The sequence below is a fragment of the Manis javanica genome, chromosome 15 (genome assembly GCF_040802235.1).
Source record: "Manis javanica isolate MJ-LG chromosome 15, MJ_LKY, whole genome shotgun sequence".
NCBI lineage: Eukaryota > Metazoa > Chordata > Mammalia > Pholidota > Manidae > Manis > Manis javanica.
The window spans coordinates 75,036,165-75,059,845 of NC_133170.1; the positions used below are offsets into that span (position 1 = coordinate 75,036,165).

The window sequence follows — 23,681 nt, forward strand, 5'->3', positions numbered from 1 at the left end:
CCTTCTTTGCTCTCTGCCTGCAGAATTACTCATCCTTACTCTAATAACATTAGACCCAAAGCTGCTATTGTAATGTGGGTATTTTTCTTCTCTTCTCTTCACATGGGATGATGTGGAACAAATGTAAGTCTTCCCACCTTCCTGACAGCTCAGAAAGAATAAGCCAAATCAGGCCATGTGCTCATTAGAAAATAGATACCAGGATTTTCAAAACATAAGCATGTATGTAATGCTGGTGCTGGTCAATGAATGATTGGGGTTGGCTGACCTCTTTGGAAAGGTCCCTGGGCTCTAGTCCATAGACTGCATCGGCTTACTAAATGATGAAACACATCAACAGGAGCCGCTGGGGCAGACTTCAGACACCTGCCTGGTATGGTCAACTCCCTACTGCAGTTCTTTCCACCATGCTATAGGCATACAGGTGTGCAAGGGTCAGAACTTAAAATACAAAATGAAGAATTGAGTGGCAATTAGGATTAGGGCTGAGAGGGGAAGAATTCAGGTAGTAATGATCACCCATGTGAATTTACTCATTCATTCATTCAAATATTCACAAAATCAACAGTTTTTATTGAGACTCCACTATATACCAAGACCTGTTGAGAGTGTTGAATTATAACTATGAACACAATAGATGGTATCTTTCAACAGAGTGTTTATCTACTACAGATAGGAGGGATATAGCTAGCTTTGAGTGATGAATTACATTATTCATTACCTAATTACAAGGTGGGCCAATGCTTCAGAGAGCTGTGGGTGTGTATAATGGTGGGGGGGACTGACCTCATTGGGGAAGTCAAGCTAGTCTTCCCCTAAGGAGGGGAGGTTTTGAGTTAAAATCTGAAGGAAGAATAAGAATTAACTAGGTGGAATGTGGGCAGCAGTGAGGGCTGAGAAAGAATGTCCCAGGCAGAGAATTTATGTGCAAAGATTGAAGGGGAAAGAGAAGGACAGGGTGGCGGGGCCTACCCCAGTCACTGGAGCCCCCCACTGCAGGGCCTGTGACATCCATTTGCCTGCGCAAAGTGAACCCTGACCAATGGGAGGCTTAGATCCAACCTACGGACTCTTGCCTATCTGTCCATCTGGAATCTCTTGGAGAATCTGACGGAAACCTAGTAGTTTTAAAATGCACAGACATATGAACACAACCTTGTCAGAGAGCTTCAGGGTTTCATTGGCCCCATAGAGCTCTGGTTTCGGAAAGAAGTACAGATACCTTAGCGTGACATTCAAGCTCTTCCTATGTCTCCAGATTCTTCTCGGCTACATCCCCAAGCCCAACACCCATAAACCGATCTACTTCTGGGAAGTGGCTCTGTTCTCTACTGCCTACCTGCTTTGACACAGGCCCTCCTGTCTGCCTGGCGCCCTCCCTACTCTCAGCATCTCTCCTGGTCAACTCTTACTTACGTTCATGACCCAGCTCATCCATTGTTTTCTCCAGGAACAGTCCCATGACTCTCTTGGGCTGGGCCACGGACCCCTATCAAAAGCTTTTCTCATTAGAGCGCCGATCACTCCGAATCCTGGATTTTGTCTGTTTAATGGTTTTTCCTTGTCCTATTGGGCTGTGAGCTCATTGAGGGCAGGAGCTGTGGTCATAGTTAGACCCCAGGGCCTAGTATAGCACTGTGCTTCAGCAGATGCTCAGTAGATGTTTCCTGAATGAATTGATGGAGTGCCCTAATCTTGTCCCCCAAAGTTCACTTGCTAGCCTGTAGATTTGATTCCTGTGTGACCCGGATCTCCATGGGTGAACCCAGACTCCAGCTGACTCCAGGCAAGGGCCTCTGGTTCACAATTACAGTCATGCTCCAGCCTTCCAGGGCCCATGTCTCTGAGCAGCAGGAGCTCCTCTAAAGGGTTATTCACTTCAAATAAACCCCACACTGAAGTTTGCTTCGCCTGGGAGCCTTGGGATTGACTCCCACCACTGGACCACTCCCCGCCCACTCCAGAACCTACTGAGTATTATTTTTACTTCTGAGCTGATACTTACCAAAGTGTTTAATCTGGGTCAAAGCAGGCCTAGACTAGGCTTTTAAAAATCTTGCTTCTCAAAGTGAGGTCTGGGCACCAGCATCCATGGCACCCCCTGGGTGCTCTTAGAAATGCAGTATCTCAGTAAGAGTCTGAATGGGCAAAATCATAGGAATAAAAGAGTAGCATAGAGGTTGCCAGGGGCTGGAGGAATGGGAGAACGGGAGTTGGTACTTAATGGGTATAGAATTTCTATTTGGATGATGACAAATGTTCTGCAAATGGCGGTGGTGTAACACCACTGTGTTAGCCCTGTGAAGCCATTGTGGTGCGATGGGAAATTTTAGGTTATGTGTATTTTACCACAATAAAAAAGGCAAATGCAGTGTAATGCAACGTAACACCATTGTGTTACAACATTGTGGAAGTACTTAATGCCTCTGAGTTCTATACCTAAATATGAAGAAATTGTTAAATTTTGGGTTATGTATATTTTACCACAATAAAAAATGCAAAAAATGTGTGGGGTTTTGGACAGATGGATCTGTAAGTTTTACGGTTCTGTGGATTTAACTTTGACTTTCCAGGCTAGGTAAGAAGCCACCAATTTTGCTATTTATTTTAAATATACTCACTTAATCCACATCCCGGCCTCATTTGGGGATTGGCTGTTCAGCATCCCAGGCAGTGTTCCAAAATGCTCACTCCTGGGCTGATGTGGGTTGTATCCACCAATCTGTAGCAAAACGAGAAAAAACCCACTATAGGCAATATTGTGAGTTTTGCAGGAAGTGAAATTTAGTCAGTTTAGGAGTAAATTCTGACATAATGTTTTCCCCTTTCCTACATTTTGGTGTAAAGTGTATTTCCTCTTGTGAAATGATCGTGGTTGTTTATGATAGTTGACTCTTCAAAAAAAAAAATCTACACTTGACCAAAAAAACTGACAGCCTTTATTTATCTCATTTATTGATATTTTAAAAGTTGCATTTGTTGTGGATACCTAACCTCTGGAAACACTCATTTCTAGCTCCGAAGAGGTCAGTAGTTGGAGTGGGATGGATGGACAGGGGGACAGGAAGGGACACTCATGGGTGGGCTCCAAGTTCATGAGTTCTGGAGAACTTCCTGCCCCCCCACCTCACTGCCCCCCTCTCTGTCTTGCCCTAGCATGCTTGACCCACTTGCCTTCCTCCACGTGGCTTATTTTGGCTTCTGAGCTCATTCTGGGTTTTCTTTCTTAATTGTTCCTCCCTTCTTCTCTTTACCTGGCCTTACTGTTCAGGAAACTTCAGAGCTGGCCTCTTTCTGGAAGCTGTCCCAAATAACCCACCTGGCGGGGCTGTCCTCTCCTCTGCACTCCCTCAGTGTCTGTGTATTTTGATGACCACTGTGGGAATCCCATGGTGGAGGTACCATGGGCTTTGTGTTTCTTTCCTTCAGAGTGTAGTTATTGAGAGCGCCCGCTACGTGCTGCACATCACATGGGGGGCAGCAATGCACAAGGGTGAACCAGGCAGACTGGTGTCCTCCTTCCTGGAGCCCTGTTTTAGTAGAGGGAGATGGAAAATAAACACATAATAAACAGGTGGAGATAAGAGCTATAGGGAAGTAAAACAAGCTGATGGGGGAGAAGAAAACAGGGCTATTAATTTTGGGGTAACAAGAGGAAGGAGCATTTGAACTGAGATCTGAATAACAAGAATTTAAAAATCTAGGAGTAGGATGTTCCAGGCAGATGGAACAGCAAATGTAGAGGCTTAGAAGTAAGACTTAGCTCAGCAATTTTTAATTGAAATATAGTTTATATACAATATTGTATTGATTTCGGATTAACAACTTGGTGATTCATCAATTATATATATTATAAAATGCTCATCAAGCTAAATGTAGCTACATCTGTCACCAAAGATACTATAATATTATGAGCTATACTCTCCTGTACTCCATATCTATGACTAAATTATTTTATAATTTGAAGTTTGTACCTCTTTATCCCCTTTACCTGTTTCCCCCCTGCTCCCTGTCATGGTAATCAAACAGCCCATCTCTGTGTTACGTATCTGTTTCTGTTTTGTTTGTGGTCAGAGTCCCCATATAAGTGAAATCATGTTGCTGGTATTCTTCTCTCTCTGGCTTATTTCACGGAGCATCCTGCCCTCTAGCTCCATCCATGTTGTCGCAAATGACAAGATTAATTTTTTTCTTAAGGCTGAATAATATTCCATTGTGTAAATGTACCACATCTTCTTTATCCATTCACCTATTGATGGACACTTTGCTCTCATATCTTAGCCATTGTAAATAATGCTGCAATAAACATAGGGGTACATATATATCTTTTTAGATCAATGATTTCATTTTCTTCAGGTAGATTCCCAGAAGTAGAATTGCTGGGTCTTAGGGTATTCTATTTTAAGTTCATTGAGAAACCTTCATGCTGTTTTCCACAGTGGCTGCACCAATTTGCAATCCCCACCAGCAGCGTAGAAAGTTCCCTTTTCTCCACATCCTCACCAACACTTGTTATTTCTCATCTTTTGGATAGTGGCCGTTCTGACTGGTGTGAGGTGATATCTCATTGTGGTTTTAATTTGCACTTCCTTGATGAGGATGTGAGATGGAGCATCTTTTCATGTGTCTGCTGGCCATCTGTATGTCTTCTTTGGAAAAATGTCTATTCAGGTCATCTGCCCATTTTTCAGTCAGGTTATTTGTTTTTTTTTGGTGTTGATATTTTTGAGTTCTTTATATATTTTGGATACTAGCCCCTTATCAGAGACATCATTTACAATGATATTCTCACATACACTAGACTGACTTTTCATTTTATTGATGGTGTTCTTTGCTGTGCAGAAGATTTTTAGTTTGATATTGACTCACCGTTTTGTTTTTGCTTTTGTTTCCTTGCCTGGGGAAACATATCCAGGAAAAACTTTCTAATGCTGATGTTCAAGAGTTTACTGCCTATGTTTTCTTCTAGGAGTTCTATGGTTTGAAGTCTTGTATTTAGGTCTTTAACCATTTTGAATTTATTTTTGGATATGGTTTAAGACAGTGGCCCAGTTTCATTCTTTTGCACACAGCTGTCCAGTTTTCCCAACCCCATTTATTAAAGAGATTGTCTTTTCCTCATTGTATATTCATCCAGCTCAGAAATTTTGAGGAGTACTTATGAAGGTAAAAGCGTGTCATGTCACGACTCTTCTTAAAGTTCTTCAAAACCTCCTTATTACCTTAAAGATAAAACCTTGCTTATGAAAGGCTTCTCATGACCTGGCCCCATCCTCCTCTCCAACCATACTCATGACCATGAAATCTTCAGTGTTTCTTGAGCTTGAATCAGCCACCTGGTGGGTTGTCAAAACACAGGTAGCTGGGTCCCAACCCCTAGAATGTGCAATTCAGTAAGTCTGGCAGTTGGTTGGGTGGGTGGTGTGCTGAAAATTTGCATTTCTATCAAGTTCCCTGAGATGCTGATGCTGCTGGTCTAGACTCCACTTGAGAACCAATGTCTTTGCAGCGCTGTCTTACTTCAGGGTCTTTGGACGTGAAAATTCTCCCTGGAGCTTCCTCTCCCTCTCCCTGTCTCCTTGGCCTGGATGACTCATCTTGGGTCTCATGTTTCCCTGATTGTCCCAACACAGGGAAGGAAGCCCCTTCTACGAATCTTCAGCCCTCTGAGTTTGACACATGATATCACAGACCAAAGTCATGGCCATGTCTGTCCCCCACCCTGGACTGTGAACCTGTCAGAGACAGAGATATTTTCTTCCTTCTTGTTGAAACCTCAGCACTTGTACAATCCCCGGCACATAGTCTGTGCCCAATAAATTTTGTAAATGTGTTATAATAATTAGAGCACATGACTTGCAGTACTTTTCTAAGAGTCAGCCACACTCTGGGGCCACAGCCATATTAAGGGGTCCATTCATTCAATAAGACCTCCAGCTTCCTTCACCTTATGTAGAAATCCACAGCACTGCCTTTCCAGGTCAGTTCCACCTCCTTCCTTACTTCTAAGTTTCTGAAAGCAGAGAGTCTGGCTATTGTTTGGAGTTTCCCTGCCTCTCTGTCTCTCTGTCTCTCAGGGGACCCCGTCCAGCCCCAGAATCACCTGGCACTGCTGGCCTCTGTTCAGCACCAAGTTCTCTGTGTTTCTCAGATACAGGTTCTAAAGCTACGCCAGGGCCTCTGACTCAGCACGGCGAAGGTGAGTGGAATGGTTAAGAGCAGTCTGGCCACTCAGCCAGAAAATGCAGTCACAGCCACACCAGACATTTAATATCGAGGTAGTTCCTTTCAACCTAGTAAAGAGCTGCTCCTCTAATCCCCAACCAGGGCCTGCTGTCTGCACCGTTCTGGCCAGCACAGCCATATATCTGGTACCCAGGCTGCACTAGGCCTAGCATCCATGTAATTACTAGTTTCTCCATGCCACACTAGTGAAATATTTTGAATATCACTCAGTTAAGAGCATGGGCTTTGTGCTCGGAAAGGCCTACATCTAAATCCTAACTCCTCCACTTAGCACTTACCTGTGTGTCCTTGGACAAGGCAGTTCATCTCTTTGAGCCTCAGTTTCCATGCATGCAAAAGACAGATCACAATAATAGCCTCTTCTTTGGACTGTTATAAGGAGGGAACAAGATGATGTATACAAAGTGCTTAATCTGCAAGGTAGATAGTAATTGCTTAACAAACGCTAGTATTAAAATTACTGTTATGAGTATTCAAAGCAAAGAGAAACAAAGAAACTACAGAATGTCACCCCTAGGAGGGCCCTTAGAGATGCTCCTGCCCAGGAGTTGCAGTAGGGTTGAGGGGGGTATGTATACGCAGAAGGGGGCTGGATGCGATGCAGTTAGGAGTAGGGGAGTCTGTGGCAAAAAGGAAATCATTTGCCTTTGACCTGTAGTCATTGAAATTCTTTGCAGACCTTGTGGACAGGAAACATATACATCTGTAAGCCAGATCCATCCTGGGGGCTGCCAGTTTGAGACCTCTTAGAACTCTGACCCCTAAATTTCACAGATGAGCAACTCTTACTCCTAGCTCTGGCCTCAGTTTTTCCAAGTTCAGTGAGGATAGGAATCCTGGCTCTTCAAGGCCTCTGTGCATGGCCCAGCCTCACCTAAAGACCTCTTGAAGGTGATGGGACTCAGAATCATCGGCTTGTTCAAATTCCTGAATAATAGACCTAAGGAATCCTCCATAAAGTCTAGTTGAGAAAGATTTTTAAGAATTGCATTTATCCCTTTTCTCAAAGCAAAGTTCTAGGGCACATTTATTTTAATCACCCCTATCCCCAAAGAAGAGTAATGGGGAAATTTACCCTAGACATTCTGGCTGTATAAACTCAAGACAAGTCCTTTCCCTTCTTACAGAGCCTGCTCAAAGGGCTGCTACAAGAAATAACTGTGAAAATGAGGAAAGATTACGTGCTCCAGAAGTTATTCTGGGCTTTTGGGGCATCAAGAGCTTGAGTAGACAAGCTTACTTTGCCTGTAAGGCAAAGTAAGTTTCTAGGAAGAAAGTGATACATCAACAACCACAGTCACATCACAACATGGACTATTGATTCTTTTGGTAATTATTTCTGCAACGTCCAATCCAGGGGCAAGGTGGAGGGAGGGTGCTGCTGCAGAGAGCTAGCCTCAAAGCCCCCGGCTGCAGAAGATGCCTCACTTAAGCTCTGCTTCCCAGTCTGCCTTGTGTGGAGGCGTGTGAACAGCCTTGGTCTCCTCTTTCTTTCTTCCAAAGCAAAGGTCAATTGGTCAATTGCCTTTGTCTTCTGTTTCAAAGCATTCCAGGAGAGAATTCTGTTTTCCTTTCGGTAGAAAAGTACAGACAAAACAAAGTGAGCCACATTCAGAAGTTGCAGCCTATCTTTAAAAGCAGGAGGCACTAGAAGCGATATATAATGTACACACATCACAGACACACACACACACACACACACACACACACACACACCAGGTGATATGTGACAGGTGGAGGGGTGCTTTTAGATGCAAGCTGGGTTCTCTTAGGCAAGTTCTCTTTCCACCCTCCTGTTCAGAAGAATGCAGATTGGGGTGTCCACCTGTAAATATGACACCTGCTTCGTACAGTGGTTGTGGTGCCCCACAGTGCGCATATGCCAAATGTGCGTTGTTTGCCCACTGCACACCTTTGTACAAAGAGGCTTTGAATCAGATGCTCATAGTGTCACTTTCCAGTCCTGGAAAAGACAATGTTGGGCTATTAAACACGCAAAGATAACATGATAGGCCCTGAACGTTGGTGGTTTGCCTGCTCCCTTAGGATTTCTGTAGCCTTTTGTCTCATCTGTGCTCTTACATACTATTTGCACTTTAAAAAAATGGAATAATTTGGAATGAGATGTGTTTTTTAAATTGAAAGATAAACCAGAAAAAAGTTTGAAATTATGTATGGAGAGGGAGAAAATACAGTGGAAAAGATGGGGTGTCTAGACTTGTTCCATTATACCTTTTTGGTACTTCAAAGTTGAGAACCATGGAAACGTTTTACATAATTAAAAAGTAAAATTCTATTAAAAGCAATCCTTCAAATCAAAAGTGGAGTAAAAGTAAGTAAATAACCCTCAGTGTGATTCTATTCCAACTGATTTTAATACTCAGTAATTTGAATACACACCCAAGTGAGAGGTTAAAAAAAAATCTTAAACTTATTTCGGTAATCATTTTATAGGTGGTAATATAACTCTGGTTGTTCTGAAACGGACATGTGTATATGGTGGGGTAAAGGAAATAAGAACAGACACACATTTTATTGTGCTTCAGTTTACTGTGTTTCACAAATACCACGTTCTTTACAAATTGGAGGTTTGTGGCCACCCTGTGTCCAGCAGGTCTGTTGGCACCATTTTTTGCAACAGTGTTTGCTCACTGTGTGTGTCTGTGGCACAGATGGTAATTCTCACACTATCGCAAACTTTTGCGCTTCTCTTTTCTTTGGTGTGGTGATCTGTGATCGGCGGCCCTTGATGTTACTGTTGTAATTATTTTGGAGTGCCGCAAACCATGCCCATATAAGACGTATTAAGTGTGTATGAACTTAATAAATGGGTGTGTTTTGACTGCTTCACCAACCAGCTATTCCTTTGTCTCTCCCTCTCGTTGGGCCCCATATTCCATGACATATAACGGTGTTGAAATTAGGCTGATTAGTAACCCTACAATGGCCTCTGTAAGTGTTCAAGGGAAAGGAGGAGCCTCCATCTCTCACTTTAAAGCAAAAGGTAGAAATGATTAACCTTAGTGAGGAAGGCATGAGAAAAGTAACCTAAAATCTGGGCCACTTGTGCCAAACAGTTAGCCAAGTTGTAAAAGCTAAGGAAAGTTCTTAGAGGAAATTACAACTGCTACTCCAGTGAACATATGAGTGATAAGATAGTGAAACAGACTTATTGCTGATATAAAGTTTTAGTGGTGTGGATAGAAGATCAAACCAGCTACAACATTCCCTTAAACCAAAGTCTAATCCAAAGCAAGACCATAATTCTTTTCAGTTTTATGAAGACTGAGAGGTGAGGAAGCTGTGGAAGAAAAGTTGGGAGTGAAAAGAGGTTGGTTCACAAGGCTTAAGGAAAGAAGCCAAATCCTTAACATAAAAGTACAGGTGAAGTAGCAAATGCTCATGTAGATAGAAGCTGTAGCAAGTCATCCAGGCGATCTAGCTAAAATAATTAATGAAGGTGGCTACACTTAACAACAGATTTTCAGTATAGGTGAAACAGCCTTCTATTGGAAGAAGATTCCATCTAGGACTTTTATAGCTATAGAGGAGAAGTCAATGACTGGCTTCAAAGCTTCAAAGGACAGGCTGACTCTCCTATCAGGGGCCAGTGTAACTGCTGACTTTTTAAGTCGAAGCTAATGCTCATATACCACTCTGAAAATTCTAGGGCCCTTACGAATTTTGCTAAATCAAATCTTCTTGTACTCTACAAACAGAACTACAAAGCCTAGATGAGAGTACATCTGGTTACAACATGGTTTACTGAATATTTTAAGCCCACTGTTGAGACCTACTGCTCAGAAAACAAGACTCCTTTCAGAATATTACTGCTCATTGATAGTGCATGTGGTCACCCAGAGCTCTGATGGAGATGCACAATGAGATTAATGTTGCTTTCATGTCTGCTAACACAATATATATATTCTGCAGCCCATGAATCAAGGAATCATTTTGACTTTCAAGTCTTATTATTTAAGAAATAAATTTTAAAATGCCATAGCTGCTGCAGATAATGATTCCTCAGACGCATCTGAGCAAAGTAAATCAAAAACCTTCTGGAAATGATTCACCACTCTAGATGCCAGTAAGAACATTCATGATTCATGGGAAGAGGTCCAAATACCAACATGAACAAGAATTTGGGAAAAGTTGATTCCAACCCTGATGGAAGACTTTGAGGGGTTCAAGACTTCAGTGGGAGAAGTAACTGCAGATGTGAATTAGAGTTAGAAGTGGAGCCTGAAGGTGTAACTGAATTGTTGCAACCTCATGATAAAACTTGATAAGGAATTGCTTCTTATGAATGAGCAAAGAAAGAGGTTTCATGTGATGGAATCTACTTCTGGTGAAGATGCTATGAAGATTGTTAGTAAGACAAAGAAGGACTGAGAATATTACATAAACTTAGTTGATAAGGTAGAGGTGGGGTTTCCAAGGACTGACTTCAGTTTTTGGAGTTGTGCTATGGGTAAAAAGCAATCAGACAACATCACATGGTGCAGAGAAATCGTTGGTGAAAGGAAGAGTCAATCTATGCAGCAAACTTCATTGTCTTATTTTCAGAAATTACCACAGCCACCCCAACCTTCAGCAATCACCACCCTGACCAGGCAGCAGCCATCAGCCATCAGCATCAAGGCAAGACCCTCCCCTAGCAAAAAGACTACAACTCACTGAAAGCTCAGATGGTGGTTAGTGTTTCTTAGCAAGCGAGTATTTTAATTAAAGTATGCACTATGCAATTTTAGGCACATTCAACAGACTACAGTACAGTGTTCCAAGTTTTACATATTCTAGGAAACCAAAAAATTCATTTGACTTGATATTTTGCAGTATTTGCTTTACCGTGGTCATCTGAACCTGCAGTATCTCTGAGGCATGCCTGTAATTATGTAGGTGTCACTAATCTTGGATTTTTAGCACGTCAAAAAAGAGATGCAAATCTAAGATTTATAATTTATAAGAAAAACGTGCAGCCCTTATTTGAGCTAGAAATATCAGTAGAAACTTCTTCTTTTTTTGTCTTAAAATAAAATTTCCCAGATCTCCCTGCCAAAAAGTCCTAGAAACAATTACTAAGCTGTAGGGATCAACAACCCTGACATCCACTAAAAGGAAGTACCTGATGTTTGGGAAAATGGCTGATTCCAGTTCTGGGACTGGAAATTCGTGCTTAGAATATCTTGATAGATAAGAAAGCCATCAAAGGCTTCTGGGTCATGTCAAAGGACTCAGGAACCAATTGAACAGACTCTCCTGGCTAAAGATGGCACAGTTTTAGCATTGATAAGAATAATTGAGGCACATCAAATATATTTAAACTTATGAGTTCCTCATAAGGATAAAAGCAAACCAATAATACTTTGTAAGGATGTTAGTACATTATTTTTTGAAGTAGTAAATAAAGGGAAAGAACCAAGTATATATTCTGCCTTTTCTATACTAAAAGTGTCCTGAGTTGCCCAAATAGTTGATGAGGGAATATTTCTCTATTATAAAAGTATTCCAGCTAGTACATGAAAAATAAAAGATGAATTAGAACACCACCATTTTGCAACTCCTAATAAATTAATAAATTAGGCAAAGCTCTTCAGTGTCAGCTGGTATCACAAGAAAAGAAAAAATCATACATTATTAACCTCCTGGTGGAATTTCTTTTGAACTTAAATCTGATTAAACCTTTAGATCTTAGTATCACTTAACAGGAAACAGAGGGGCACAGAGAAACATGTTATCAATGCCACAGGTATGCAATCAGGAAAATACAGATTATGGGAAAATCTTCTAGACAGGCAACCAAGTTTCTCTTCAAAAATAAAGAGAGACGGAATGTGTGTACATCTGCATGCATGTCAGGGGTGGGGAGACCTGTAGATTAAAGGATACTAAAGGAGACTTATCAACCAATCACAATGGATAACCCTTATTTGAATCCTAATTCGAACAAACAATATATAAACACTTAAGAGGAAATTGGGAAAAAGTGGGCATTGGATATTTGGTGATATTATGGAATTGTTCGTTTTGTCTCCTGTGATAATGACATTGCAGTTATGAAAAAAAAAAGCAGCTCCTGTCTTTTAGAGATACATCCTGCAATATTTACCACTGGAATCATACAGTGCCTTGGATTTGCTTCAAAATAATTTATGAATGTGGAAAGTGGATCAGAGCAAGATATTTAAAAATCAACTATCATTAATTGTTGAAATTGGAAATCAGTACACAGGGGCTCTTTATGCTAGTCTCTTTCCTTTTCTATGTATTTGAAATTTTCTATAATAAAAAGTATTTTAGAAAGTGAATCACCTCTTTATGTAACAAATACACTTAAAGAGGATGTTTTAGAAATGAAAAATCAGTATCATATACCAATTATGGAAGGTAACTGTAAAAATAAATTCAATGAAAGCAAAGCAATGTTATTAACTTCTAGTTGTCCAAGCCTCTGTATCTGAAGTCACTTTCTCATTGTTGAAAAATAAGTGCTAAGAGATGTGTTCAAGACATTTCAAGAAAATCAAGGCATGGAGTTTTACTTCTGAAGATAATAATCAAAGGCCAGTAAGACAGTCGATAAAAGGAGTGCTTGATGTGATCCTGCGCTATGTCATTTAATACTTTGTCTGCCTGGGGACCACCTAAAACTTTTGGGGGGAGTACCTTCAAGGTTCCAAGGGGCCTCACTTTGAGAAATAATGACATAGTATCACTGGCTTTTAAAATTGGGTAAAATAATGGCAGTTCCCTCATTTATTCCTGCGGAGCATATTCTTCCATCACTGACTCTCCATTTCTCCTCCATTCTTTCATCGCTGTGCTCTCTAGTCTTCAGCTTCCTCCTCCAGTGTACCCAGTTCTCTTCCACTGTGTAGTCTGCACATACTGAATCCTTTTACCACTCTGAGACTCAGTTTCCAAACCTGCAGAATTCAGACAATGGAAGTTCCTTGCTCATAAGGCTTTCGCAAGGGTTAAATGAGTTAATGTTTATCAAGGGTTTAGCACAAGTGGTTACTATAATATAGAACATAGTAACATATACTTGAAAAGTACAGCTATTATTATCTAAGACATCAATGAATGTATTATAAATGTATTTGTCTTGTAAACTCTAGGGAACTATGCAACCAAGGAAGGAGGATTCCTGGTTTACCTATGTCTGTCCAGGGTCCTTTGAAGCAGTTCATATGTATAATCTAGAAGAGAAGTGGACACTAAAGAGCACAAGCGGAATTTAAATTAGACAAAAGGTAGAACTTCCAGTAAGTGATAATTAGTAAACCTTGAGTAGTGCAATCACTTTTTTCTCCCTACAATTACATATGAAGAAATACAGAATGAAGAATGATCCTGTTTAAAGGCACAAAGACATAAATCGGTCTCATTATCATATTTCCCATTATCTTGGTAATTATTTGAATCATTCACTGTTCACTGGACTTTTGGAAATGGGCATAGACTGTCAAGTACCATGATGTCCCTTGATGCTGGTAGGTGATGATTAGCCCCATTGTACTCAGAGAAGTGATAGGCACAGTGGAAGTAAGGCGTTTACCCAACGTAACTAACACAGTAATGTCAGTGAGGTGGGTTTGAACTGACTCAGGTTGAGGGGTAGCTGTTTCTCTGAGCTGGAGGTTCTACCTCTTTGGATCACTAGGAGGAAGGATGCATAAAAATCTCTCTAGCTCCTGCTCTAGAGTGTATGGGTTTGTAAATCCTAGAATCATTTGTCCCTGGTCTCCCCCTTTTCTAATGAAAGAATAATACTAATAGGTACAGAATTATAATTAAGACATGCGTGGCATGTTGTTTTTATTTGGAATGTCAACTCCATCCAATTAGTGCCGGCCATCTAAAGAATGTGTTGAGGAAGGATGCTGAGGTTTTGTCCCAGGAAAAATGCTCTGATGGATTAGTGATGTCTGCCACCGGCACAGCACTGAGGATAGGCAGCAGTTGTATCCCACATATTTGTATTCATTAAACAGCATAGTGATATGTCTCAGGGTGGGCTGCTCGCATCTGGGAGAAAACAGAAATACTCTGACAAAATGAGAATAAGATGCTTATATTTTGATAAGCTAATGGAAGAACTGGAGTTTGCATCATACTGGAGAAGCCAGACCTGAAATCTAAGTCACATGTGGCATAATTGCTGCCCATCTCTGTATGATGCTGGTGGCAGACATCACTAATCCATCATAGCACTCTTTCTGTGACATGACCTCAGAATCCTTCTCAACACATTCTTTAGCCAACCCCTATTAATTTGTTGGAGTTGACATTCCAGACTTGATAAGGTATAAAGGGGACAAATGTTAGGCAGTGGGGCCCTGGAAGGTGAATTAGACTATGTACTCCTTCAGAAAAGTGACCATGTTTTGTTTATCATCGGACCCCCCATGCCCAGGATTGTCCCTGTCCAAGTTTAGGCATCAATGAATGATTACTGAACTGAATATGGCCTGACTTGAGATACTAACAGGTGATGATTCCAGCAGCATCAGCAATAATAGCTACCATTTAATGTGCATTCACTATGAACCATACACTGTGCTAAGTCCCCTACAGGTAATATTTCATTTACTCCTCACAACAACCATATGAAATGTGCACTCATATCTCCATTTTGCAAATGGGGAAACTGAGGCAGAGGTTAGTAACTAACCCAAGGTCATCTAGCTGAAAAGTGGCAAAGCGGGGCTTCATACCCTAGATCTGACTCCAGAGGGAGTGATCTTAACCATGTGAATAATAACTGATTTCTAGTAAACTATGTTCCAAACACTGTTCTATGTCTGGTACACATGTTAATTCCTTTCATCCTTGGAGATTATCCATGTAAACACATACTATTTGATCTTTACAGAATCTTCAGATGACTGATAAAGAAACCAAAGCACAGACACGTGAAGTCACTCCTCAAGATCACATAGCTAGGATATGGCAGAGCTGGAATTTGAAGCCAGGCTGTCTGATTTTGAGGCCCTGAATTTGTCACCAAACACTCTGAATTTAGAAATCACCACTGTGTGCCTCTCTGTATGAAGCTCATTTGTATCTGAAAGTTTTCACACAATCCCACCCTGGAAGACCTGATATCCCCCGGACCTCCACCCTCAAGCAAAACTAGGAACTGCATTTTTCACAGACTTCCTTTGCTGCCTACAGAATCACTTTGGGTAAGTCAGTTGACCATCCTACAGCTAAACTTCCTCACCTTTAAAAGGGAGTCAGAGCAGCTTCTTACCATTGGGATCATAAGAGGCAATGTCAGGCATATGGGAACTTTATCAGTACTCTAGGAACCTAGAACAAGGACAAGCTGGAGATGTTGACTGATCTTGCGGAGGTAGGATTCCAGCCACCTTTCCCCTGCAGGTGACTCAGTTCAGACCCCAAATGTCATGATGACTAAGGATGGTTTTTAAAAGCCCAGGATACTCAAGGACCGAGCTCTCAAGTGCACTTAAAATGATAGTCAACTTCAGGTGAAAAATAGGGCCAGGGAGTGATAGCAGAGTGGGGGATTTTTTTATAGGAGGGAGGGAGGGGACAGGTGCAGCCTAGTGTGTTTTCTCCTGCACCTGCAAGCTCCCAGCCCCAGCCCAGCCTCTTGGCCGCCTCAACCCACTTAAGAAGCCTGCAAATGCAATCCTCCTTGTAGACCAGAAGGGGTCACTGCAGAGCGAGCAGCGCTCTCAGGCGCTCATAAACTCGCACACAAAAAAACCAAAAATCCAAATGTGTATTCGCTTCTGGGTTGATACTCGGTTACTCCGGGGTCTTTCTTCTTTCTCCTCCCCCATTTTGTTCTGTGTTCCTCCTCCCCTTTCTCTCCCATTCCCTTTCGAAAAATGTCTTAAGTTCACATGTTGCTAGTCCCCCTTGGTCCCCCATCACTGTCCGCATCAGCAAGAGGCCGAGACTGAGTGCCAGATGCTTGGAGGCCTTTAAGACTTGGCGAGGTGTCCTTCCAGGAATTTGCAGCCTGAAGAGTGGGAGTAACAACTCTGCAGAGATGAAAGGGCTCCAAGGGAGAGATGGGCTGAGGGGTACTGCAACTCTCTTTTTCTTAATGAGAACCCTGGGGGGTAAAACCAGAGAAATTCTGCCCAGACCCTCTCCATCTAGAGTTTATTTGTGATTCTAAACTCTCACTTTCTGGGATTAAGGTTGAACTGGGAGTGGGGAGATGGGGAGAAAGACCAAAAAGTAACTTGTAACCCTCAGATTGGCCCCCTCAAATTCCTCCCCCTAAACTCTTTCTTTTCCCAAAGGGACTCCTCTCCGGAGAGCAGCTGCATTAAGGAAAGTGGCTGCAGCCGCATTCCCCAGGAGTGGATGGGATGGGGTGGGGTCGGGGCACTCTTTCCTTTGGCAGGGTTTGGCAGCAGGGACATTGGGCTGGCTGGCTGTGAGGCACAAAAGAAATATCCCTTACAGCTCGTCACGCACAGATGTAACGCTGCACCCCTCTGCGGGCGGGGGCCGGCTTGGCAGATGGCGAGAAGCCGAATTGGAGACGGATTGTCCATCAAACGGCACTTCCTGGGTGTTGGGGATCTCGCGGTGGCCAGGCGCAAAGAGGAATGCAGAGGGCCCCCATTGCTGGCCTAGGCAGTCCCTCTCAGAAGTGAGGGGGCAGGTTGGGCAAATGGGTTTAAGTCTTTTACTTCCCCCCTCAATAGAAGACCCGCTAGAATACTTGCGAAGGGGTGGCAGGGAGGTGGCTGAGCCCTCAGGGCACGCAACGAGGGGCGAGGGAAGGCCCGCTACGGTGGAGAAGAGCGGGCTGGGAAGCCGGATCTCTTGCCAGGTTCAGTTCGGGGTGCCGGGATTGCTTCTCCGAGGGGTCAGCGCTGCAAATCGGTAGCCCGGGGCCCCGGTGACAGACGCACGCCCCGCCCTTTCTCCTCCCAGGACCTGCAGGCTTTTGTTATGCAGATGGCGGCAGGAGGCTGAGCCGGAGGAGGAGGGAGTTGGGGGGGGGGCGGAGAGACCGAGGGAGGGAGCAAAGTGCAGCTCGCGCGACCAGCCTTCTCTCCCAACGTTACATTGTGCGAGAGACAAAACCAGGGCGCGCCTGAGCTCACACGCGCACGCACACACAGACGACCCCGTCGCCTCTTCCCTCCTGGCGCTGCCGAGAAACCCAGCCTCCCTCCCCTTCCTGGGACGCGGAGGCTCAGCAAGCTCAGAGCGCAGCCCAGAGCCAACCCGGAAGGCGAAGAAAGGCGGTGGACAGCCTTCTTTCTCCCCTGCCTGCCCGGGCTGAGGCGTCCCATCCCCCTCCCCGAACCCCGGTCTCTCCCACCCCACCCCTCTGGGTTTCACGCGGACAGAGCCAGAAGCCGGGTGTGCCCCCGTTTGGAAGCCACGTTTCAGCACTTCGGACAGCGCCCGGGCGCCCCGGCCCCTTTGGGTTGGCTATGGCGAGCGTTCAGCAAGGCGAGAAGCAGCTTTTTGAGAAGTTCTGGCGAGGAACCTTTAAAGCTGTGGCCACCCCGCGTCCCGAGAGCATCATTGTCGCCAGTATCACAGCCCGCAAACCGCTACCAAGGTAAGGACTTCCTCCTGAAGAGAGGAGACCCTGATGTTCCCCCTTTCTGGCCTGTACCCCTGAGACCTGAGGGGTGGATGCAGGCAGCTGGGCCAGGGCGTCTGTCTTTTCCCATCACTACTAGGTATCTCCCGCTGGAACATGGGAACTAATGGCTTGTATGAGGTGGAACCTGGTGAGAAGGGACAGAGTCTTTAGAGAGAGTGACACTCAATGGTCACTGACCTGGGAGTTGCTAGTCTAGAGGTAATGTTTTCTTAGGGTGGGTGGTGTAGGTGAGGTATGACTTGACTGAGAAACTTTTTTTTGGTATCACATTGCTCAGAGGAGGCGGGGTGAAGCAATGGTGGATTTGAGGTGGTTGGAGGTGTTGTACGGGAAGAGGAGATGAGAGCTGAGCCAGCTCAAGCAGTATTCAGAGGTAGCGGTACATTTCTATACTCAGCTCAGAAACCAGCAAGCTCTGAACATCTTGACAAAAGCCCATATGCTGTTCCCTCAAATACACCCTAAACAGCACCCTCCTCCACTTCTTTCTGGCTGCTGCTGCTGAATTCTCTCCTCTCCAGCATCCAAAACCAGGACTCTGAGCTCAAGAGTCGGGGGGTGGGGGGCGCTTCCAAGATTGTGAAGATGGTCTTGGAAGAGTTTTATTTGGTTTCTCAAAAAGGATCAGGTTGCTTTGAACTCGGGGCTGAGAACAGGTCCTTAGATGGCAGTGGAAATAGTGGGATGGGAGGAGGGTAAGAGAACTGAAAGAAAGAAAGAGGAAGAAGAGAATGTGGGGTGAAACAGAGGGGAGGTTGGGGAGAACAAGAGCATTCCAAGACAGAGAAAACCCAATTCTTTTCACAAACCATCCCAGTTAGAGGAGTTTGAGAATGAAAGGAAGAAGGCTGTGCCCTCTGTCAGGGAAAATCAAGGCAGTAGGAAACTCATCTTTTTGCTGGTGTTGGATGAGTGGTTCAGTGGGAGAAAAAGAAAGAAGCGGATCAGGGGAGACCACTTGGAGGACTGATTAATCCTGGCAGGCTGCATTTAGGGAGTAGATTGAAAACACGTCTGGGAAAGTGCTTCAGACAGAATGCCTGCTCTGGTACAACTGAACCAGAACTTTCCACAGGGTGTGGAGTGGATGCCAGGGAATCATATCAAAAGAATCAAACAGACTGGAGAACTTTTCATAGTCTGATAGGGACTTAGCTCACACAGGTCTTTAGAAAAATGGGTGCCCTGTGTTGGGAATGGGTGGACTGGAAACCTGATGGGCTGGCAGGATGTGGCCAGCTAGCTGCAAGCAGCAACAGCAGGTGGTATTTGTGGATGGGAATGAGGGGACACCCTCTGACACAGGCTGAAGAATGGAACGGTAACACCAAATGCCATCCAAAGCTGGTGTTTCTCTGCCTGGAAGGAGGTTCTTTGTAGAGAGTTTTCAAATCGGTGGTTTTATCTTCCTGGGTTTCTGCCATGCATTCCACCTTTGGAGTGTACCTACTGCTGGCAAATCAGGTGCTGCGGCGGCCAAAGAATATGCCCTTGTAGAAGAGACTAAAGGGAATTTCATAGGAAACTAGAAGTATGGCATTTGGTCCAGAGTCTTCCATATATTTCAGGGATGCAGGGAAAGGAGAGAAGATTCCTGATGGTCTCTTAACTCAGAGAATGCCTAATGTCCTCCCGGTGTGGCACATGCTCTTTGCCTGTCAGTGTGTTACTGTCATGCCCTTTTCTTGGTCATATTCTCAATCATAGAAATTGCCCACAAGGTCCCCCAACCCTCATTCTTTTCTGTAGCATTATCCAAATGCTAATTTAATCCATCTGAGACTCTTGCAGTAGCTAACCCTCCCCACCCAGATGTCATTTCTCTCCTGGTGTCTTTTTATGTTCTGCGTCTCCTTTTGCTTAGAAACCACTCCCCAGGTGAGAGTCTGTGCAGTAAGCCCTAATGTATGTCATGCTGGAAGGATGCTCTCAATACTTCTCTAACAGGCGTGGCCTTTCTGTAGAATAAATTCTAGTTTGATAGCTGCAACTCCTGGTTTGGGGTGGAAAGTGAGCCTGGAGCAGCCGTATTCAAGTCTTCAGGAAAGGCAGAGTTTGAGTTGTCTTTTAACAGACTGTCCCTAAAACCCAAATCATCCCCATTCTCATCCAAGCCAGCCACATCCAGTGATGGTCCATTTCCACCTCTTTTTTAATGTTCTATACTTCACAGTGAAGTACCACGTTTCTAAAACAGAGTTGTTAGGAAGGACAGGGACAGAGACACTGGCATAGCTTCAGCTGGGCCCCATTGGCTTCCTCTAGAGGCAGTCTGGGGACTTGGTCTCATCAAAAATGTTGTTTAGGTCCATGAGTCAAGCCCAGTTCACAGTCAGCAGATCTACAGGGAGGAGGGGGAAGGCATGGATGAACCACCAGCCAGCCCTGTTAGTTACACATTTAATATTTGTTTATAGATGAGGGCTACCCCCTCAGTGAACTTCCCCAGGATATTTGAAGTCTATCTCTGAAGATAATTCAGTACCAGGATAGAAGCATACATACATTCAATTCACCGGTTTCATAGCAATATGCATACATCATACAACTGTGCTCTGAGCAAAACCGTCCCTAGTCCCCATCTTCCTCTCCTAGTAAGGCATACTTGATGAGGCAGTAGCTTTACAATGTATCAAATTGCAAGCAGATGTCTGACTCAAATGTCAGAACAGTATAGCAGAGTGAGAGGCGGTATATCATAGTGGTTAAGAGCTCAGACTTGAGTTTCACACAAACCTGGATTTCTGTCCTGGCTCTGCCATTTAGCTGGCTGTCCTAGGCAAGTGGCTTTACCTTGCTATGCCTCTTCTGTCAGCTTGAACATAGAAATAATAATAGTAACCCTTTCAGACAGTGAGTTACAAGGATTGAGTCAAGGAAAGCACTGCCTGTCGTGTGTGGTGCATGGTGATTGTTTAATTGATATTGCCTCTAAAACAAACAGCTCAGATCTTCTAATGGCCAAAGAAAATCACCTATTCCTTCCAGTACTGTGTTCTTTATGCCTACCCATTCCTCCCCCCAATAATGCTGGCAGTAAAAATGGTGGAATTCAACTTCTGACAGGCAACCACATTGAGATGAAATGAACACACAGGAAGTGGGGTGGGTGTGGTCTCCTAATTCCCTTCCCTGAGGGAAGGTTAGCTGCTTTCTGATCTGACTCTTTCAGTTAGTGGGTAGAGGGCTGAAGAATCATCTGGATTCAGAATTGACTGTATTCTCTGTGGAGTATTCTTTTGGTTTGTATAGAGATGACCAGATACTGTCAGTCTATAGAGCAGATTCAAACTCCTTGAAAATCATAATTTTAATCCATCAAATCCAGAGCGAGTATATAATTTATCATTCATATAGAGAGTGAAAGAATTTTCTGTTAGTTATTCCAGGATGGAAGCTCTAATAGGAACTAATCCAACAGACCAGGATATAGGGTCTCCATAGTTAAACTTCACCCCATACTAGCTAAGAAGAGAGCCAGCATGAATCAACAGGATACTTGGAGTGTAAGAGATCCAATCCTCTCTTTGTCCCCGCCAAAGAAGTCTAGTCCTTGTGCCTGGCATTAATTAATTCTCTTTGTTAATTGCTTAGTCCGGAAAAGTTTGTAGGCAAGAAGTTTAGGCTCAAAGTGCAAAACCTAGCTCACCAGCCCAAATTGAAATGATCATATCACCAAATAGTAGTTGAGCACTTAATGAACATGTAAAACTCATTTGAAATTAGCATATCAATTGTTTGTGGAGAGTGTTGGTAAAGGGCTGGAAAAATGGCCCTCTTAAATAAAATAAGCACTCCCTTGATAATTCTTTTGGCAGGCTGTTAATTTTCTTCAAAAATCTTTTCCATACAGAATAGTCCAGAAGCTGACTTGTGCCCAGTCCCCATCCAAAGGGTCATAAATTCCAAACTATAGGAGGTTTTACTGCATAAAGGGAAAGATGGCCAAATTGTAAGGCAGGAAAAAAATGCCTTTCAACCATTTAATTCAAGACTCCCCTTCATGCCAAGAGATTCGTTAGCATATTTGTGCTGACTCTGTCCTCAGGAGCAGAGAGAGGGTCTGTTGGAGGTGACCTCCTGACAGCCTGTGGTTAAGAAAACGTACCAAGGGTCACGGAGAATGCTTGCCGTGACAACGAATGAATGTTTTTCTCTGAGAAGGGAATGTTATCATTTAGGTCAAACCTTTCTTCTTCTGAAAGCTGAAATTTGTTGAATGCTGTACAGGGGTTACTGGGGGATCATTTCTGACACTGCTGTTTTTCACTTGGCAACCATGCCAGCTCAGAGACCCTGCCTGCCATAGATGTTGAGTGAAAGTTGGACGCATTAATTAAATGAGTACACGTAGCCAAATCCAGCATCAGATTAGCTCTCTCCCAGCCCCACCCCCAGTCCTGACACCCTGGGAGTTCTGCTCAGTACAGTCTAGGAGACATATGCACTGCAAATAGATGTGACTCTTGCTAGCTTCAGAATGAAGCTCTACATGCAGGTGTCTGCCTGGCTACAGCACCCGTGTTGACCAGCTGGCAGAGGGGGCAGGAGGTTTGACTAAATGCCACCTGGAAATGCTTTCTAGGCTGTGCAAGTATCTATTAACTCTGCTCCAGCTCCAGGCCACTAAAAAAGGGGGCACATCATTAAAAGCCTAACTCCTGTAATGAGGAAAGGAGCCTGGGTCGTGTGCCTTCTGCTCTGTGAGCACCTCAGGCATACCTCAGGGGCACAATAAATTTTAAAAATATCCTTTCTACCAGAGTGGCTGGATTTACCTTCCTGTGAGGTGAAAGAATTCACAGGGGCTTAACAAAACCGGAGTTCTCTAATTGCTTGTTACTAAGAGTTTTTTCTGAGGTGTGCAAGAATTCTTCTGAAGGGGAGGAAGTCATGTGGTTAAGAGCTTGGGCTCTGAAGTCATACCTACCCAGGCTGGAATCCTGCTGTGCTACTTCCTAACTTTCGAATCTGCTAGTCACGTCACCTCTCTGTGCCTCAGTTTCCCCATCTGTGAAATACTCATCTCTTGGGGTTGTAGTGAAGAATGAAGATCATTCATATAAAGAGCTCGGCACAGTGCCTAACACCAGCCAAGACCGTAAATGGGTGCTTCTGTTACTATGGCACATACTATCTATGAGAAGCTTGAGCGGCAGTGCCAAGCCCTCACCATCTGGGCTGGGGTTGCTCAGCAGTGATGGTCAGGGGTCTTGCCACTTGACCACCCCAGTGCTCTGTATTCATTTTTGAATATGACTTTGGTGTTTCCTAAAGAACCACTGGAGAGGTAGAGAGCTGTTTAAAAAATCTGACAGGCCCCTGATGGCAAATTAATCAAAAGATATGTTTCATTTTTCTGTTTGCAAACACTTAATGGCTCTGTGACTTTTGGCAAGCAACTCAACCTTCTCAATCTTGGTTTCCTCGTCCATAAAATGGGGCTAATAATAGCAGCCACCTCCAAAAGCTGCTGAAAAGACTGAGTGAACTAATTTATGGAAAGTGCTGTTTGGCACACAGTTAGGTCTCCATCGATGTTAGCCCTTACTATTAATACTAAATTACAGTTTTTATTATTACTATGTGCCAGGCCCATCAGGGAAGAAAAAGTGAATGAAATGGAATCTCTTCCTTTGAGAGCCTCAGATTTAGTGGCAATGGTAGACACAGCACAAGAACATATGACATGAGGCACAGTCTTAAGTACTTTAATACAGGTAGGAGCAAAGAAAAGGGGATGTGGAAAACCAGAGGACAGAGAGGGGCATGAGTCCCTTACTTATAGTCACATTGATTCTTAATTATCTGATCT

General features: G+C 43.7%; 1 protein-coding gene across 2 annotated transcripts in view; it reads left to right on the forward strand.

Moving 5' to 3' along the window:
• The first annotated feature begins 16,629 nt into the window (after positions 1–16,629).
• The window catches only part of SRRM4 (serine/arginine repetitive matrix 4), a 142,994-nt gene continuing 135,942 nt past the window's right edge, over positions 16,630–23,681 (forward strand). For both annotated transcript variants that reach the window (XR_012125412.1, XM_073222378.1), the window contains exon 1: positions 16,630–17,818. Coding sequence is in view for 1 of the 2 variants with exons in the window: in XM_073222378.1 (XP_073078479.1) it covers positions 17,688–17,818 (131 nt within the window). In the remaining variant the exon portion in view is untranslated. The remainder of the gene's footprint in view (positions 17,819–23,681) is intronic.